Below are 20069 nucleotides of genomic sequence, written 5' to 3' on the forward strand. Positions count from 1 at the left end.
TCAGGTCAGGGCTTAGCCCAACTTTCACCCAAAGTCAGCCATGATAGGCTCAGGTTCAAAATAAAATGGATGGATGGTTGCTTCATCTCATGTCGCTGTTAGGCAAAACCTCACACCTCCGAAATCGCTACTTTTCAGAAAATAAAATAAAATATATATACAGTGTTCCCTCGTTTTCCGCTGGGGTTAGGTTCCAAAAAAATACTCGCAATAAATGAAATCCGCGAAGTAGTTAGCTTTATGTTTTACATTTATTATATATGATTTAAGGCTCTAAAACCCTTCACAACACAGTTTATACACCTTTTTCATTGAGTCATTTACATTTTCTCACATTTCTCTCTTGTTTAAACATTCTCAATGTTCAAACCTTCACAAATTTTATATAATAGGTAGATCACTGTAAAAAAATGCATGCAAAATTGCACCAAAAAGAAAGAAAAAAATAATAATCCGCAACACAATGAGGCCGGGAAAAGTGAACCGCTTTATATGAGGCAACACTGTATATAAATCTTGGTTGAGTTACCAAATACCGCGTCTTTTAAGTTGGTATTTACAACATTATATCAACACATCACCAAAAATCCGGTTGGCACAACTTTTTCAGCTTTTCATACTCAACATGGCTTGCCCCCACTGCGGTTGATATTCTCCCAGACTATAGGAGGCAGTGAAGAGCGTATGCAGCATATGAACAACACTCCAGTACAATAAAAGTAGAAAACAATTGTATTTACTTTTTTTTAAAGAAACTATTAACAAAATAAATGAAAACAAAAAAAATCAGGAAATAGAAAACCGTTAGTTAAAACAATCTTAAGAAAGTTGACGGAGAGTTAATAAATTTGTTATCAATATCAACAATTTAAATTGGTTAGTAATGTATAAAAATAACAGACGACGTGGGGGACAGACCAGCAGTATCAAAAAATAGGAAATTGACCATATTCTGCTCAACAGTGACAATACGGTTGAAATAACAGAATGCTGTCCAGTACTGTATACTGTGGAAATATGAAATACGCCTGTCCAAAATAACAAACAATTTTCAGTGAGTGGCCATCTCCTCTGTGTAATGTGGCCATAACATTGGATGACATGACTTCATGGCCTCCATAAGACATGTGAGAGGCAGTAAAAGCGACCAAAAAATAAATAAAATAAATACAGTCGGCGTGATTTCGAAAACAACAATTTTCCAAGGTTGTGAGGTTCAAAGTAAAATGCACCAAAGCAGAACAAATGATGTCGCCTGCAGGCCGTTTGGACAAGCCTCAAGCACAACAAAGTTATCCCTATATTGATGCTCGTGCTAATAAAACATATTTCGCACCACCAAAGTCATATCTGGGGTTGACATGGCAACGATAGAAATGTTACTTGCCTCATTGCCTAAGCGCAGGGTGAAGATGCTGCGTTGGGGGCTGACATACATACTTGAAGTGGCATTGAAATGCTAATATGTCAACTTTGATTGCCACCGTCTGGTTCCAGTGATGTAAATGTAAACAAAATGTCTGCGCGCAATAAAATGCACAACTCTCGTCTTCGTTACAATTGGCCCCTCATTAGAAGTTCATTAGTAGACTGCGGAACACGAGCACAGTGGTTCCCTCTAAAGTAGAAATCAATCCCAGGCAACTTAAAGGGCACATAGAATGGAAAATTGACTTGTTAATTGTTTGTATACAAATAGTTGAGTGTCTGCAAGGCCTGGCCAACCATCGAGTGTGAAATTAAACCGGCGAAGTCAATCTGTTGTTAGCTGCCCTTTGTGTCTGTAAGCAAGTCAGGCAGAATTCACTTTGACATAACGCCATTCCCACACGATGAGTTGGCAGGTAGACTGGGGGAATATCCACCATTTTCAAGCAATGGCTACACAGAAGCTCTATCATGTCAAAGCAAAAGGTTAAAACAAATGTCATGAGAGGGTTGCTTGAAGGGCAAACATCCTGTTGTGAAAGGGTGCCCGCGTCATTTTTTGCAGTGGATAGAAAATACATGCCAGTCTATCTACTATCTGGATGTATTTGTTGCTTCAAGGGTTAAAACTAGAGGTCTCAAAATGAGTGCGTTCATTTTGAATTCATTTAAAGTTCCTTTAACACCAGTATTTTTATTTTTATTTTTTTTCAATGCACGATTAATGACCGCCCCTGACTTGGAAAGCCTGTACTGAGGGAATTCCAGTGACAACGCACGTCAAAATTTAAATAATTTGAATAATAATGCATATAATTGTGGAGACTGGGTTCAAGTTGCATTTTACAATTTTAAAAATGTGTAAGATTAGATAGCTCTTATTATGAAAAGGAAAATGCACTGAGCTGTGACCAACGTCTTACAAATGCAATTATGCCAAATAGTGGCAGAAAAGTGACCTCAACGCAAATCAATATTACACTTGTTTTTTTACGGTACAGTACACATTTTTAATTTTAACTCAATTTTATTAATTATAATGAAATTACTGTATCACTGACTAAAAGATGCAGCCATATTTCTATTAGTTTAACATTTTTCCCACTTTTATGTTAAAGAGTATGAAAAAATAGAAAAAAATTGTACATTTTATTGTATATTTAGAACAGATATAAAATTTGAGATTAATTAATTAAAATTCCAAAAACAATTTCGTTGACGAAATAAAATATAAACGAAAATGCTTTTTAAAAAACAAAAACGAACTGAAACTGACTAAAACTGACAAAACTAACTAAAACTAACTATAATTACAGCAAAAATGTCCCTCGTTTTAGTCTTTGGTCATTAATTTAATGCATGAGCCTTTGGGGATGATTTGAAATGTGAATTTAACTTTTTAAGTAGATTTATTTTGATATTAACCGGACTAAAGGACATTTGAAATTGTGTCACGCAGAAGTGATGTCATCCAGCAGCAGCCAATAGAAAAGCATCTTCAGATGATGTTGCTCCCATGGTGTTTTTTAAATTTTGTGCACAAGTAATACACATTTTTTTTTTAAACTAAAACTAATACTGAGAATAACTAAAGCATAAACTAAAACTAAATATTTATTAAATAACAAAAACTAATAAAAACTAACATAACCACCCTGAAAACTAATTAAAACTAAATTTAAAAACACAAAACTCAAAACAAAATCAAAACTAACTAAAATGAAAAATTCCAAAATTCTAATAACCCTGATCGTGAGTTAACAATTGAAATTGTGGGATTAAATACGATTACAAATTGTAATCGCCTGACACCCAACACAGCAACACCAATGCTATTCATTAGCTCATTTCGTGTTAGCATTAAGCTAGTGGTGTCAATCATATCTGACTCAGGCCCCACTGTATATTGTAGTTGAGGGTTGTTCCACATTTGACAATCATAATGCTCCAAAAATGTGGACCGTACCAAACTCAAATCAACCAAAGTGGGCTGGCAAAAGTGCACATCTTGCAAAAGCAGAGCTGCCGCAGGGATAGCGCGGAGGAAATGTTACTATTCACTGGCTCATTGTGCAAGTGCAAGAGGGAAATGGCCTGAAGCCCCCCCCGCATTTAAAATGCCATTTTGTCTCAGCGCTCGATGCAGAGGAATCCCTGGGGGGGACGACTGTAAAACATGAACCATCAACTGTACGTACTTGATGCTTGTGAGTTGACAGATGAAAATCCTAGACATTTTTTTTTTTGACAAGTAGATGTCAATTTAAAGAGGAACCAAAGCGGGACCTGACCACGGAGACTCTTCTGACTGACGTGTGATAGAATTTCCGCAGGGCATCGAGCGCCAACATTTGTGAAGGGCCGACTTACCCAGCGGGGAGCCCATGCAGGTTCCTCCGTTCAGGCAGTAGTCTGTGCAGTGGTTGACCTCGCAGCGTTCACCCGAGAAATCGGGCCAGCAGTAGCACCTCCAGTTTCCTTTCTCGTTGGCTAAGCAACGGCCTCCGTTCTCACAGGGGGGACGGCACAGTTCACCTTCACCGCCGGGAGAAAAAGACCATAAAAAGATCTTATTGGCGAAGTCAATCACAGTAAACACAACAAACAAACGTGCTGCAAATCCTACAGAGTTAATTATTAACTCATTCACTCCCAGCCATTTTCACTGAAGCTCCCTGCTGTTTTACTCGATGTTGACTTTGATTTTGAGTTTGATTCATCGGGGGTGGGGGGGGGACTGTATTTCTATCTCTCTGTTTCCGTTTTGCAACACTTAGCATTAGAATATAGCTCAGTTTCATCATTATTCACAAATCTATTGAAAACTGTGGTGAAAACAGCTTGTTGCAACATGGCCCTGGTTGATCTCTTTTTTATCGTATCGTGATAATATCATATTGTGATGTTTGGATATCGTTACATCCCCATTATGCAGTCTAACTCCAAGTCATTTTAATATTGGAGATACTACAGCACACACACAAAGATTCAGGCAAGCAGGTTTTTAACTATAGAAAAAAAAAAATATATATATTTTTTAGTCTTGTGTAGACTCCTAGTGGCTTTCTTATGTGTAACTACGAGACGCCAGTGAAGTCAGGGTACATTAAAATGTCTCAACTGCAAGTTTCAAACGGGCGCATTTGCTAGCTGATGCCCTGAAATCTGCTACGTGCCAGTTTTCTTGTAATACAGCGTAACCGTATGATAAAACGGAGGGATAAGCCCACCTGAGGTGTTGACATCACTACAGCTGCCGTTGATCAGCATTTTGCCCTCCGGACAAGTACATCTGGCACCCGTCGGGTTGAGCAAACACATGAAATCGCAAGACATCCTCAGGCATGGATTTGACGCTGTTGGGGAAAAGGAAGAGGAGGTCTGTGATACGTTTAATTCAAATATTTGACTCTGTGTTTCTGTTTTTTTTTTTTTTTTTTGGAGGGTGAGATATTTGTGAAGGCCCTGAAAGGCGCAGTTGTACATATGCACAATTTTACATGCACAACATCACCCAACTGAATCGATGCAGAAGTGGCGAGAAACACCTAATTGATTGCTGGACCTTGAAGTGCACTGATGAACAACATGAAATATCTAAAAATGAATTCGTCAAAATAGTACTGTGGGCTGCTTGTATTTGGTTCAATACTGGAAATTACCATGCTGATATTGACGTGATCAGACAGAAGTTTGGCCAAAGAAGAGCAATCAAGCATGACAATTTACAATTTAAAATAGGAGTATGCATGATATATATTAAAAAAAAAAAATCTGACAGTGAAATCCTAAAATAAATAGAAAGGTTGTTGTAATGTGGGAGCAGCAGGCTTCATGTCAAAGCTTCCTATGCACATCTTCAGCCCACACATTGCACGCCAGGTCTAATGAGTCTCTCAGGGACAACGAACGATTCCCTTTGAAAAATTGACCGACTGACTCCATTTGAATGCAGCAACTACAGTTGGACAACTCGGGCATGCTGTTGCATGATGACCTCAGAAAACATTCACAAAGCTGGAATTGGATACGCTCTATTTGACCACATTCCAAACTGGGGTTCAAACTGCTTCAACATTAGTGTTCATTTTATATGCCATTTTTAAATTTAGTCATTTAGTCAATCACGCTCGTTTGTTTTTATCATAGTCAAACTCACCCTTTTTTTTTTATTTAGTCCATTTTTAGTTGACTGTAAATCTAGCATTTTAGTCTTTATTTTAAGTCCAAGAAAACATCATTTTATTTACCTAGTTTTAGTCAACAAAAACTGTCAACGTTTTAGTCTAGTTTTAGTCAGGACAATCATTTAATCCCTGTATTTTATTATTATTATTTTTTTTTTGTAAGCAGATCATGATTAACTCATTCACTGCCATTGACGGAAAAAGACGTCAAATGATGCATTTTTGGGCTGGCAGTGAATGTGTTAACATTTAGGATCTAAAACTATTTAACATGCAATTTTCTCTCATCTTCACGATTATAAGGGCTACAAGTGTCTACAAAAAAAACAAAACAAAAAAAAAACAAAAAAAAAAACGAACAAATATTAAGCAAAAAGTGTGTTTTTATAAAATAATTTGTGGAATAATTTTGGAACTCACCTGAAAAGATGTGACTCACTTGTTGAATTTAAGAAAATGTTGTTTAAAAGTAGAGTTTAAAAAAAAAATAAAAAATTACTTATATCAGAAATGAACATGAAAATTGTATATGTGAGTATGACGGCATGATTTACAAATGTATTTTGGTATATGTCTATGAATGTCATTTCCATATGTTGCTGGCAAATGTACGCATATCCAAGTACACTTGTATACATGACCAGGTTTATACCTTTTCTTTTTGAAAAACATTAAGCTATTATTGTATCAATAATGAAATAAGTGTAAACATACAACGAATAAGGGGTAGGACTAGATTCGTTTTCAACATCTTTTTACTCCTTTTTGAACATGTAAACAGTGACTAATGATGATTGTACAGTATACTGTATATATGGTTCTTTTTTTTTTATCTTTATTTTATTTCCTGCTATTTGTTTCTATGTTCAATAAACAAATCAAATCAAAAACAAACTTGACACACAATTACAGAATATCAACAAGTGGCTACTTTGGCTCCATGCTATAAGCTAGCATTAATTAGCGGTTGCATTCACATTATTGTTGGAACATTATAGGTGTTGGATTCACGTTTTCTTCTAAATATAATTTACGTTTTTTGTTTAACCTTTTATTATGAATCCCCCTTGTGTCTGCCCCATGTGTTTTGTGCATGTTGCACTCGCTAGCTGCAGATTTGAAAGGGGGCGTGTCACTGTGTGTCACATGACAGCGTCACAGTGACAGATTGGCAGAGACAAGATTTTACAAAATTTAATTTTCATCCCGTTTGTGTTCATGAACTAAAATGTCCATAGATTTTAGTCCAGTTTTGAAGTGAAGTACATTTTCGTCTCATTTTCATGAGTCGACAAAAATGCATACTGATTTAATCCTAGTTATTGTTTATTAATGAGGTTTTGAGAATAGTCTAGTCTAGTTTTAGTCCGGTGATAAATGTGTGTTGACGAAATTATTTTTGTTTAGTTTTCATTGACAAAATTAACAATGTAAGGGAAAAGAAAAAGCCAAGTTACCATCTTGGTGTTTGAATCGATGGGAGATCAAAACATTGGTGGGTTTCTCCACTCCCAAGTTAAACAACTCCACCGGCTGCTTGCCAAACTTGTGAATCTTGAAGACTTCGTGTTTGAGTCCAGTTCCATAGATGTAATCTTCAAATAAATCAATTCTATAAGGTTGGGAGATGCCTGTAAATTCAAAGAAAACACATGATACTTATTTGATAAAAAAAAAAAAAGGTCTAATCTCAAGTTGCATTTAGGAAAGTGAGACATTTCATGCCAGAAATTACCATGTCGCTCATTGATCGTCATCAGCGGGTCGGAACCGTCCAATCTCACGCTGCCAATCTGCGAGAGCTCGGGATCAGCCCAGTACAAACGTTGATTGAAATAATCAATGGCGAGCCCTGCGGGGATGAGGAAAACAAAGACTTTTATTTACCGTACAAACCTAGGCCGACATCTTGCGGGAAGTCAGTCGTCAGGCGTCAGGGGAAGCCAAGGTCACGAACGGTGCAGCCGAAATGCGAAGCCGCCCTTGTTTTTGTGTTTCTACCCTTTGCCTTGTTTTGCTTTCAACAATCAATTCTCCCGTGTGGAAATTACAAAGTAGATCTCGCCGTATTGTGCTTTGCACTTTGGATGGTAGTGTTTAGGAATGCTTACATTACAATTCCAAGCCAATTAATCACTTTTACTTTCTGCACCAGCGTTTGACTAGATAATTGAGAGCTGGGCTGGCTGTTTTAAATAGGTTTTCCGCAGATGATGAATTCCTCGCTCTGTAAACACAACAGAACGTTGCCGCTTGAATTAAAGGAGGCCAGAGCTGATGCGCAAAACTAGTTCAGCACTGTTTCCCTATTTAACAAAAAGAAAAGAAAAAAAAATGGCTACTTCAGAGGCTCTGCTAAGTTTCATTTGTATTGCATGCATTCCCTTTTTACTTACACATGACCATGTAACAGCTTCATTTTCAAGATGTTCAAACACATATGTTGTTTTCCTCAGTCACTTTGGTGCATTTCTCAGATCAGAATTGAAATTTGCAGAACAGCAAGTGCATTTCTCCTAACAATTTGCACAAAAAGCAAATCAGCATGGTTCCCCCCCGTAAAAGCCATTTTCCTTCTTTCTCAAAACGGAATATTTGTGTCACCGAACATGTCAGTGCCAGCAGAGCACTTTGTCATGTTGTCGTGTACTTTGCATGGATGCTCTGCTGTAAACTGCCACTTAAGTTTTGATGACAGATCCGGTATTGTAAACTCAACGTTACACCTTTGTGTATGTGGACGATTGTTTGCAAGAGACTGAATAAGGTTTTTGCAAGACCAATTCTTTGTCATCCAGAAAGAACAATACAACATTGCATAGTCAAAAAAAAAAAAAATATATATATATAAATACATACATCTTGTAACATCCTGTTTATTTACGTTGGAAAAAATCCACAGTACGACGAAGGCAGAAATTTTTGTTATTTTTTTTTGTATTTGTAGTTTCTGAACAATTTGTTTGAAAACATTTTCCTATAACCACTTTGTGTTTAAGAAAGAAACACTATTTTGTTATGGTTGTAATGTTTCTGGAAAGCAACAAGTATTTTCTATTCATCAACAAACTTTGTCCTAATTTTGTACTTTGTTTAAAAAAGAAATACAAAAACAATTAAATTTGTGATGAAGCAATTCAATGATACAGCTACCTTATATGAAAAGGTAAAAATGAAAAACAGGGCACAGAAGATTACACATGAAACCCTGTAGGAATAACTGTAGTTTTCCTACCACAATTTAATTCATTCATCCGCATCACAACACTTATCTACACTTGCTATGAGCTATTTTGGAAAGCTGATTGATCATTGGTTTATTTAATGTTTCATATATTGCCCTTCGTTTAAGAAAAAAAAAAAAAGAAGTTAAGAGTTGCCTGGAAAAGAAGTCTGATACAAATGTGTAGAAATGTGCTTGAAATATGACAATTTGTGCAACCATTTTGTATGTAATGACTTATACAATGAGATCATACTAAAATGTGGTTTGTGAGACAACTGAAAAGAGACTCAAGAGATATCAGAAACAGCAGAGAATTGGACATAATCGAACTTGCTCAAAGCAACTTGAAAACAACAACAACAAAAAACACCCATTAGTAGCTAACCACTCATGTAAATAACAAAATACGTTACCAGTCGGTCTCCTGAGGTTCTTCTCCAACAGCACTCGGCGTAAAGAACCGTCCATGGCGGATTCTTCGATATGCGAGTGGTCGCCGACCACGCTCCAGTACATCATCCTGCAGGACAGACAAAACAGTGGCTGAGTGTAGGAAATACGCATATCTTAATAATCCCCGTTGCCACAGATGTCTATGTGTATAATGTATGCGATAATAGGATTACACCCACGCTTTCTGACATACATAAAAGGTGTGCTGCTGGCGCCTCATCGGAACCTGGCTTAAGAAAAACACGCACATCAACTCCATTCAACCGAACAATATATTATTGTTGTTTTATGAGGGCGGGTGGGTTCCAACTTGAAAACGTCAATAACCTCAAAGGCGGGGTCTTGCAACTAGGACCGCCCCCTGAGACGTAAAGGTAAGCATTTATTGCATCTGAGCTGCAGCTCCCCTCAACTCTTGCTTAATGAGATCCGATCTGTTGGCTGGCTGCACATTTGCCTTACTGTTTTGGTTCACCGTCAGCCATCTCATTATGTTGCGTTTGAATGCGGACGGTGGCTACGGTATAAAAACCGAGCGTACAGTACATTACCTGCTCAGCCTCTCTAATGGCGAGAGCACACACACAATTAGAGTCCAGCTGGTTAACACGGCAAAGCTTTTTGAAATATCAGACGATTAAACAACAGACACCACTCCGAATGAGCCCAACGTGCCGCTCACGTATAAGGATGCTTCATAAGCAACATTAGCATATGATGATAATGATGATGATTATATTGGGACAGTTCATTAGGCACACCTTCACAAGCTAATGATGGGATAAAAAAAAAGCTGTATGGACAGTTTTATTCATTTTCTACAACTTATCCATTCGCAAATGCAGGACACAGAAGCAAACAACCAATCACACTTGGTGTTATGAACCATTAAAAATAATCAATAACCACAATCTAGAGCAGGGATGGGCAATCTCGGTCCTCGAGGGCCATAGCCCAGAAGGTTTTGGATGTTGCCCTTCTCCAACATAGCTGATTTTCTGTATGTGGCCCTCAAATGAAAAAGTTTGGACACCCCTGGTTTATATATTAGGGCTGTAAGTTGATTTCCATAGTTAACTCGTAATTAATCATAAATTAATCACGTTATATCTGTTCTAAATGTGCAATAAAATATATTTTTCAAACTCATTAATATTAAAGTGCAAAATATTTTAAAAATATTTTTTTTTTGTAATTAATTAATTAATTATAATTTAGTTGATTGATAACAGTAATCTTATAGTAAGTGATTTATGAAGTTTCAGTTAAAAACATTGAGTCATAAGATTTGTGTTGCGGTAATTTTCTGCCACTACGTGGCATTAGGGTTTCATGTTGGACGTTGGTGACAGCAACATGACATTTTTCTTTTCAAATTCAGAGCAATCAGCATTTGGAACATGAAGCAACTTGTGTACTCCAGGCCATTGTAAGTTACAACTCGTCACCAGTCCCCACAAATACATTTTATCATGTTAATGATTGCTAAATAGTGTTATGGTGACTCCTTTACACAAGTATTTAATGCTTCTTAATGCCTTTTAAGGCCTCAATTCTAGCAAAATTCATTCATTAACTCTTAATGCTTTTTAATTAATCAAGAACTACAACAGAAAATTGTAATTTCTTATCGTCCCACTTACCCTCTGCCCGGGTTCACAGCAATGGCGTAAGGTTCTCCGGCGATGTCAGTGATTAGACGCGTGCAATTTGGTCCCTTGAGTTGTCCGACATTTATGGAATATCGCAATTTCGTCCAGTGCGCCGTGTAATAGCTGAACCAGTGCATCCGTGAATGATCGGTCCAGTAGATATTCCCGGTGATCCAGTCGGCGGAAATGTCTCTTGGCCGTCGAAAATCGGAACACTGGAAACGAATGAACTCATTGTTGGTACATAAACGAGACTCCATTTGGTGTATTGAAGATTGAAACAGCGTTAACATGATTTATATTTTCATGTGAAGTTCTCCATAGTAAACTGGTCACTAAATCATCAAAAGTATGTTGTTGTTTGTATACACAACAGATTATTGGTACTTACAATATTTCGGATGCTCGTTTTAGTTGTACTTCTCTCCATAATTTCTTTGTAAAATATTCCACCGGGGTTGAATTGGGTAGCCCAGATAAACTTCTGGTGGTGAAACAACGCATCCATCCCAATAATGCGAGCGTTGTCCTCAGTCTGTGCGAGCACTTTGTGTCCGTGACTCTGGTTAAATGGGTACGCAAAACTTCGGATTTCAGTGTCATTAGCGATGTAGAGCACTCGATCCTCCGGTCCTGCCCGCGCAGTTGAGAAAAGAAAGTGGCACACAATTAGCTTGGCTTCATTTGAAAACGAAAACATTGTTCTTCTGAATGAAAACCGCGAGGGCCACTTTTAAAGCCCATACCTTTTGCGATGCAGTTTCCATCGATCTCCTTATAATTTCTGTCACATGTGCACTTGAAAGATCCTTTCGTGTTTGTGCAGTAATGAGGGCATGTATCAAACTGCAGACACTCATTTGTCTCTGGAAATAACCACAACACAATACTTGAGAAAGTGCTTGCTTTTAACATATTAACGTGACCATAAAGGCGATATTAAGAATATTGATTTCGACACCTCGGGAGGTGTTGAGTTATTTCTGACAGCGTCAGCAAAGAGCGCAAAGGTCAATGGAAGCGTTGCAGTGTTGACAAACTCGTAAGTCCACTTTATGACAATTTTTACATTTAACATAATGAGATTCTCCGGATTTTTCTGCATGTAGTGTGAAAACGTATGTAAACAACCAATAAAATTTTGATTAATAATTCACGCTCATAGAAGTTAGAAGTTGAATCTGAAGAATAGCACACTGAAAAATAAAAGCACCGGAAAGCTTTAGACTGACAATGAAAAACACAAATTTATGTTTTTTTTCTTCCCATATATACAATTATTTTCAATAAATTCATGATATTCAAAAAACGTACGTTAAAATGCCAAAGTTGAATGTGTTCAAGCTTCATAGTCTTTTTCTAATGTATTATTTGCTTTTCGTTAACTATGTGACAACACTTATGTTCATTTTTGTCTTCTTTTTTTATTTTTATGTTTTTGGAATGAAACTGAATCCAGACATTAAAAATGAAAAAAAAAACATTAAAAATGAAAAAAAAAAGGGGCAAGTGTCTTTCACATAGCAGCAACTTTTAGTGCTTTTCACTAGAGCACGGGCTTGCACCCAATTGGTGCACTATTCATTTACCATTTAAGTGGCGAGTTCCGAAAAAACTCAAAAGAGTTACTAAATGTACTTTTGCCGTAGTTAAAAAAAAAAAAAAAATCCAATTTGGTCATAATGATAAATGGAGTGCACTTATATATCGGGCTATATTTACACTATGTTGTCCCAAGCACTTGACCAAATCCTATTAACTTTTTTGAAAACACGCCCACATGATGACGTAGCCACGTCAACCTTTGGAAAGGTTTTTCTTTTTAGGTTAAGATAACTTACTTCCACAATCCATTGATGTACACTGGCCAATGGCAGAACCTAGGGTGTTTTTTTAAGTAAATGTTTTAAATTTGTAGCAGCTAGCTAGCACTAAGCTAACCTGGGAGGGTCGGTGTTGATACACAGCCTAGATAGACTTTTTTGACTAATTACTTTAAGAGTTTAATATTCATTAGCCGGCTAAACAACATACACGCGCCAACACTTCCGGGTGTCGCTCTTCGAAAAGCGTATGTCACAAGAGTACGCACGACAATACACTATGTTTCATTGAAACTTGAATCCGAAAATTCTGATTCTTCGTTCGTTTTTAGGTCACCACCAGGGCTGGACTGGCCATCTGGCTTACAGGGCAGATGCCTGGTAGGGCCGGTGTCTTTTGGGTGCTATCAATGATTATTTCCCTCCATTTTACCCCAAGAGTCCCACAATTTAGAGGGAGCAGTCCAATAATACATTTACAATATAGAGAGCAAACGGAACCAATAAACATCAGTGGTAGAGCTACGTGGTAGCCAAGCTTGGTCAAGAATTCGGCTAAGTCAAAATGCCAGGGCAGGTTCATACAGGGCAGCGAGTGGCAAAAGTGGATCATCAACTACCGTCACACTGTCCTGACTTGTGGTTCCTCTTGAAGCCCGCTTTGCACTGGCAAACTGCGTTCGCGTTGGTCTGGTTGCAGATGGCGTCCTCTCCGCACGGATTTGTTTTCTTGCCACATACGTCGCCGCTGGAGACTACAAATACAAAAAGACACGTCCTTTTTTTGATTACACTGCCGCCCTCTGCCTCTCAGACACCTGCTGTGCCTTCCTTTTGATGTGCCAAAGCCGAAAAGGACAGCGCGGTCTTTCACGTCACACATAACTCACAAACGGATACATTAACATAAATAACAACACATCACAGGTAAAAGGAGGAGATATACTGCATTCGAAGACTTTTCCGAGTTCAAACCAGGAATTGTGTACGGGAACGCCCCCTTGAACACGGAAATTCCACTTGCAAAGTCGGAAAATAAAGAAGGACCCCGACTTCACCGACGGACTACAAATGACGTCACTCTACACTGGTTTCCTCTTTGGAAACACAGACCGTGAATGGTAATACACAATTTACTTGAGTATAAGACGACCGTATTTTTCGGATTATAAGTCGCAGTTTTTTTCATAGTTTGGCCGGGGGTGCGACTTATACTCTGGTGCGACTTGTGTGTGAAATTAACACATTATTATATCATTACACATGTTATTTTCACACTAAACCGCAAGAGGGCGCTCTAGGCCTGTGTTGATAAGTTCAACATTGCATCGTCTACCTCCCGAGTTGGGGGAGTTGTTTAAAAGTGACAACGAGGATGAAGATTTCATTGGATTTAGTGATTTGGAGTGAAACTAATAGTTTGGTAAACTTGTTAGCGTGTTCTTTATACTAGAGTTATATGAATAACTTGTAGTGATGGGAACATAATTCACCCACGGAACGTTGGGACGAAGGGAGAGTTCTGGGTGGGAAGGTTTTGTTATGTGGAAAAGGAGAGTTAGCCTGTTAGCTTCTACCTGAGTGGGGAGTTGCTGTTAAGACCTCAGAAGCTGATGTCAATAAAACGCCAGCCTTTGGCTCTGCGCTTCAACACTCCGCCTCCGACTCCCGTCACTGCTCGCTACAAACTCTTAATATGTTACGTCGTTACTGACATTACCAGGCATGTCAGTCATGTAACGTTAGTATACCGTACACTTATTCAGCCTGTTGTTCTCTATTTTATTTTAATTTTAAATTGCCTTTCAAGATGACATGTATGTTTTTGGTGTTGGATTTTACCAAATAAATTTCCCCCAATAATGCGACTTATACTCCAGTGTAAGTTTGCTGGAGGTTAAAATGAGTGTTAAGAACCAAAATAAAAAAAAACAATTTACCACGATCCGCCATTTTGGTTGTGTACTTTCACCTCGAACGTTTTCAGGTCGGAACTGGGAAAAACTCGGATATATCCGACTTCCGACCATCCTCGAATGCAGCAATAGTCCCGCCTCCCGATAACCTGGATAGCTTTGATTGAGTCGGTGGTTGGCTCTTGGCGGACTCACAGGCTTTGCAGTCCTGCTCGTCGGAGCCGCCGTCGCCGCAGTCGTTGAAGAGGTCGCATTGCAGCTGGACGGAGACGCAGCGTCGGTTGCTGCAGGTGAACTCGGTCTTCCCGCAAGGTCGTGGTCGTCCGGCCGCCACCTCTGCTTCGGTAGAAAATCATCACAAGACTTTTGAAAATCTTCATACATATATTTCATGTAGGTCTTCTCAAACACCTCACAGGGGCGACATTTTCTTTTCAAGGACTCCCTCATAATTCCAACACTGATGAAAGAGAACGACCTCGTGCACCACTAAATGCTATACGACTGATGCATTTTGCATTTCAACCTAAATATTGAACTTCATTACTTTCAATATTTATCCATCCTCGCAAGCTGACATGTACTGCTTCCACTAACAACTTGGCTGCAATGTATCAATTTATGAAGGAGTTTCACGTCTATGGTAGTATCCGTCAATCTAGTACAAAAATTTGGACATTTAAGTTTGCCCACGATTTCTTTATCACATGGTTGATATTGTTGGCCAAAAGTAGGTCAAAACTGGTCTAAAACAGCTGACCGCTTTATACTCGATCAAGATGGCGGGAGTGTGATGTGACGCCGGTAAAACTTATGATTTCAGTTCTTACGCTGCCTTCACATGCTATGGGAAAGATGGACCTTACTACTTAGGAATGTAATGATATCCAAACGTCACAATACGATATCACGATATGAACCTCACGATACGATAATTATCACGATATTGTGGGGAGGTTGGCGATATTTAAAAAAGGTCACAATATTGTAAAAAAAAACGAGCTCATACTTACATACTGTTATTATTATTATGATTATTATTATGATGTTATTATTATTATGTTATGTTGTTAATGCATGCACACATTGAGTTCCTTGCTTCACACGCATATTACGTTCCCCTTCATCTGACAAGTAGCGTAGATTTTCAACATGGAAGGGCCAAAACATCCCTAATGAAAATTAAATTGCACTAAAAAAAACTAGCCACCAGAGGGTGCTAGAACTGCACAAATGGTCGATTGATTTCACAAATGGAAATCAACCTGACTTTTTTTTTTTTAACAGATGTGTTGCATTTAAATATCGTGAACATGACGACGACGGTATTGTGGCTGTTTTACTATCACAATATCACGATATCGCGTTTATCGTTACATCCCTATTACCACTTGGACACACCTAATAACGACAGTTCTGTTCATGTGCTTTTGTTGTTGTAGCAAAAAAAAAAATTAAAAAAAATACACATGGCACCTGATGTAGTCTTTGCTCGTAAAACCGAACAATTACGGGAAATAATGAGATGTAAAGGAGAGGACATTGAATTGTGTACACTACGTAATTTTGTAGAATCTTAAAACAACATTAGCATTAGTCTGAGACTGTGAAAATGTGTCAACCCAACATAAGATACAGCTTCCTGGACCAAAAGTTTTTGCATGAGATAATGCATAGAAAATGCGAGATGCCACAATTCTTGCCACTATTTAAGAAACAAAATGCACCCGCAGCCAGTAAGAATTTACATATATATCACAGACGTGGTTATTGGGTCACCGTTATGCACAACTACCTCGTCAAATATCGAGATCAGGAGGAAATTGAATCTTTGCGCGATGACGTGGGAGGTGAAAAAAGGACGAAAATGAAGTGATAGCAGGATGGAAAGGTGGCATGATGGGACCGAGGTGAGAATGAGAAGATGGATGGAGGGAAGAGGCGTACAATGGAGGGAGGTAATGGAGTGAAGTGAGAGATTGATGGCCGGATCAATGGAATTAGAGAGGAAGATAAGGGGGAGAGAGAGAGAGGATGAAAGAGTGAAATATGAATGAAGCCATTTGTCCCGTTCACTCGGGCCTGCTCGGCGCCATCGCTCAAATCGGCGTCGCGCTGCACGAACGTGTCAGGATGTCGCGAAAAGAAACGGGGACGCGGCACAAGCAACTTGATGGGACATATTCGGGTAGAGCAACACATGTAGACAGACAATATAACAATTTTCAGAGGCATTAATGTTCTTTAACCACAACAACAAAAAAAGTTGGCTTGTTTTATTTTTGAAGGCTGGAATGGATCAAGGATATTTCAATTTAATTTCAGTGGAAAAAGGTAGTCACAGAAATGAAAGTCATATCTCAAGGCACCACCGTACGCTGAGACACAAGCATTGCATGTCAGGGAGGAGCTAAATTTAGTTATTAGTTAAGATAAGTAAGACGACTAACATTTTTAGGATCATAGTTTGGAGCACACCCTTAAAACTGCTTGGAAGTTTGGTTAGAAATTGGGCTGAACCACTAATTGGGTCAATTTGACAACTTTTTTTTGTGCTTTTGTGCCAAAACCATCCATTTTATGGGTTGTTCTATATGAGAAAAAAAAATGTAGCTAGCATTGTGCAAAACAAACCAGAACATTTGATACAAAACAACCCCAAGTTAGGTCAAATTTATCCAATTTGTGAGTTGTTTTGTACAAAAAAAAAAATAAAAAATGTGCAGCTAGTTTTGTGCACAACAGCCCAGAAAATTAGATTTTTTTTTATACAAAGCAACCCATAGTTGGGTCAAATTGACCCAATTTGTGAGTCGTTTTGTACGAAAAAAAATAATAATAAAAATGTGTAGCTAGCTTTGTGCAAAAACAACCCAGAAGATTGGATTATTTTGATACAAATCCACCCAAAAATGGGTCAAATTGACCCAAGTTGCAGGTCGGTTAATTTTGACCCAGCAATTAAAACTCCTTTGCGCCCAAAAATGTGAACACCTGTTCTTTTTTTAAATATTGCTATGGTCCCAATAACTTATTTTATTTTTATTTTATTTTTTTATGCTAGAGCATACAGAAGGCTTTTATTTGGCTTCTGACCTGAAGAGGTTGCTTAAAGTAATGGTAGTTATTAGTACAAAAAGAGTATAAGAGACAAACCAGGGCGATGTTGCAACAAGCTCTTTTCCCCAACAGATTTGTGAATAATGATGAAACTTAGCTATGTTCTAATGCTAATTGGTGCAAAACAGAAACAGATAGAAATATACTTTTTTTCCTGATGAAAGAAGAGATCTTTCTTTTGGCAGGTCCTGTGATTTTATAACAATAGAACACAATATTTACAGGTCAGCCATCAATTTTTCACCTTCTTTGTTATTCATATCTACTATAGAATTACTGTTTAACAGTCAGTGAAAATCGTGCTAGCCTCCCAAGACACAATACATGGACGATATGACATTGGTCCTTTGTAAGTTCCTAAAATGTCTCCTGTATATTGAAGCAGCGCGTCCTCACCACACTCCTCCTCATCCGAGCTGTCACCGCAGTCGTCCACTTTATTGCAGACTTGGTCGGCACGCAGGCAAACATGATTATTTCTGCAGCGGAATGGCCTCGTGGGAGGGCAAGGAAGTTTTTCTGTAGATGAAAGGAGATAAAAAGCAAATGGTTATGGCTTTGTGAGGGACAAAAAAAAAAACCTGCGTACCACACATTTAAATATCTACAGCGTTGGGGAGGGGGAGTAGTGGTTCATAAATAACTTGAAAAGAAGACGGCCACGCGGTCTTGAAAGCAAAGCAAAGTTGAGCGCCACCCACCGCACATGTCGGCGTCTTCGTCAGAGTTGTCGCCGCAGTCGTCCTTGCCGTCGCATACCCACGTGTGAAGTTTGCACAAGGTGTTATTGCAGATGAATTCATCAGCCCGGCAAAAGAAAGCACCTACGGTCACACAAAAGAAATGAAACACTCCCCCGCGCATTTTCAACATTAGCGCTCAATGAAAAAGTTGATTCAAGGTGTTACTCCAAGTCATTTCTCTTGCCCTCCAACTGATTTCAAATCTTTTATAGCGTTTTTCTTTTTTTTTTCCTGGCATATACAGGACTGTCTCAGAAAATTAGAATATTGTGATAAAGTCCATTATTTTCTGTAATGCAATTAAATAAGCACAAATGCCATACATTCTTGATTCATTACAACTCAACTGAAATATTGTAAGCCTTTTATTATTTTATTTTTTATTTTATTTTATCTTTTATTATCCTATCTCAAAATATTAGAATATTTCCTCAGACCAAGTAACAAAAAATGCCATAATTAGCAATATTAAAACAATAAAAGGCTTGCAATATTTCAGTTGATTTGTAGTGAATTGACTTATTTATTGCATTACAGAAAATAATGGACTTTATCACAATATTCTAATTTTACGAGACAGTCCTGTAGGTGGAAAGCACTTGCATATAGTGTCACTATCAAATATTTTTAGAATTAATTAATGTATCGACTATTCAATTGATTAATTGACTAATGGGCTTAATTTTTATTTTGCATTAAAGTATATTACAAAAGCATTTCCCCCCGATTATTGTTTATAAACCAGTGATTAGTGTTTATTTCACCAACACACTTCGTACTCGTATAGTTATTAACTAATTTGCTCCCAAAAATGTATACATACGTTATATTTAATATTTTAAGTGTCCCAAAGACGTATTTATACGTTTTTTGTTTTTTTTTGTTTTTGTTTTTTTTTAATGCTTGAGCATACAGAATGCTTTGATGCAGCGACTCAACTGCAAAGAACAGTTGCAGAAATGGTAGTTATTACACAAACGGCCAGTATGTGGCAGCAGAGCAAAGATCAACCAGGGCCATGTTGGAAACAAGCTCAATTACTCACAATTTTAAATAATTTGTGAAAATTGATTAAACTTCGCTATATTCTAATGCTAATTGCTGCAAAACGGAAACAGATAGAAATATACTTGAAGAGACTTTAATCTTTCTTTTGATATGTTCCATGTTTTTATAGCAATTGAACACAATATTCTGTGGGCCTTGCAAAATCAGTCAAAATCCAGTAAAACAGCCAGGATTGCTTCTGTGAAAATGGCTGCGAGCGAATGAGTTAAGAGCACTGTCCAAAGACTTTTTGTCCATATAGTGTATGAGACACTCCCACTCGCATCCCACCTACCCTGGCCGCAGTTTTCCTCATCGCTGTGATCCATGCAGTCCATAACGCCGTCGCAACGCCAGCGTCGGGGGATGCAGTGTGCTCGATTCAGGCACAGAAATTCATCCTCTCTGCACTCCTTCACGCAGCCCGTCTGCCATTTAAAGCGTAAATACAGGACGTATTTGATCCAAAGGGCA

The 20069-nt window shown here is 38.1% G+C and overlaps 1 protein-coding gene across 1 annotated transcript in view; it reads right to left on the minus strand.

The window, feature by feature from the left end:
- The window catches only part of lrp1bb (low density lipoprotein receptor-related protein 1Bb), a 291575-nt gene that overhangs the window by 17246 nt on the left and 254260 nt on the right, over positions 1-20069 (minus strand). Inside the window, exons 71-83 of the mRNA XM_077536047.1 lie at positions 19891-20023; positions 18507-18629; positions 18202-18324; positions 14881-15024; positions 13390-13524; positions 11693-11812; positions 11338-11579; positions 10938-11161; positions 9255-9361; positions 7351-7467; positions 7073-7246; positions 4659-4784; positions 3799-3963 (exon numbers count right to left, since the gene is read on the minus strand). Coding sequence (XP_077392173.1) covers positions 3799-3963; positions 4659-4784; positions 7073-7246; positions 7351-7467; positions 9255-9361; positions 10938-11161; positions 11338-11579; positions 11693-11812; positions 13390-13524; positions 14881-15024; positions 18202-18324; positions 18507-18629; positions 19891-20023 — 1933 coding nt within the window. The remainder of the gene's footprint in view (positions 1-3798; positions 3964-4658; positions 4785-7072; positions 7247-7350; positions 7468-9254; positions 9362-10937; positions 11162-11337; positions 11580-11692; positions 11813-13389; positions 13525-14880; positions 15025-18201; positions 18325-18506; positions 18630-19890; positions 20024-20069) is intronic.

This window comes from Festucalex cinctus, chromosome 11 (genome assembly GCF_051991245.1).
Source record: "Festucalex cinctus isolate MCC-2025b chromosome 11, RoL_Fcin_1.0, whole genome shotgun sequence".
Lineage (NCBI taxonomy): Eukaryota > Metazoa > Chordata > Actinopteri > Syngnathiformes > Syngnathidae > Festucalex > Festucalex cinctus.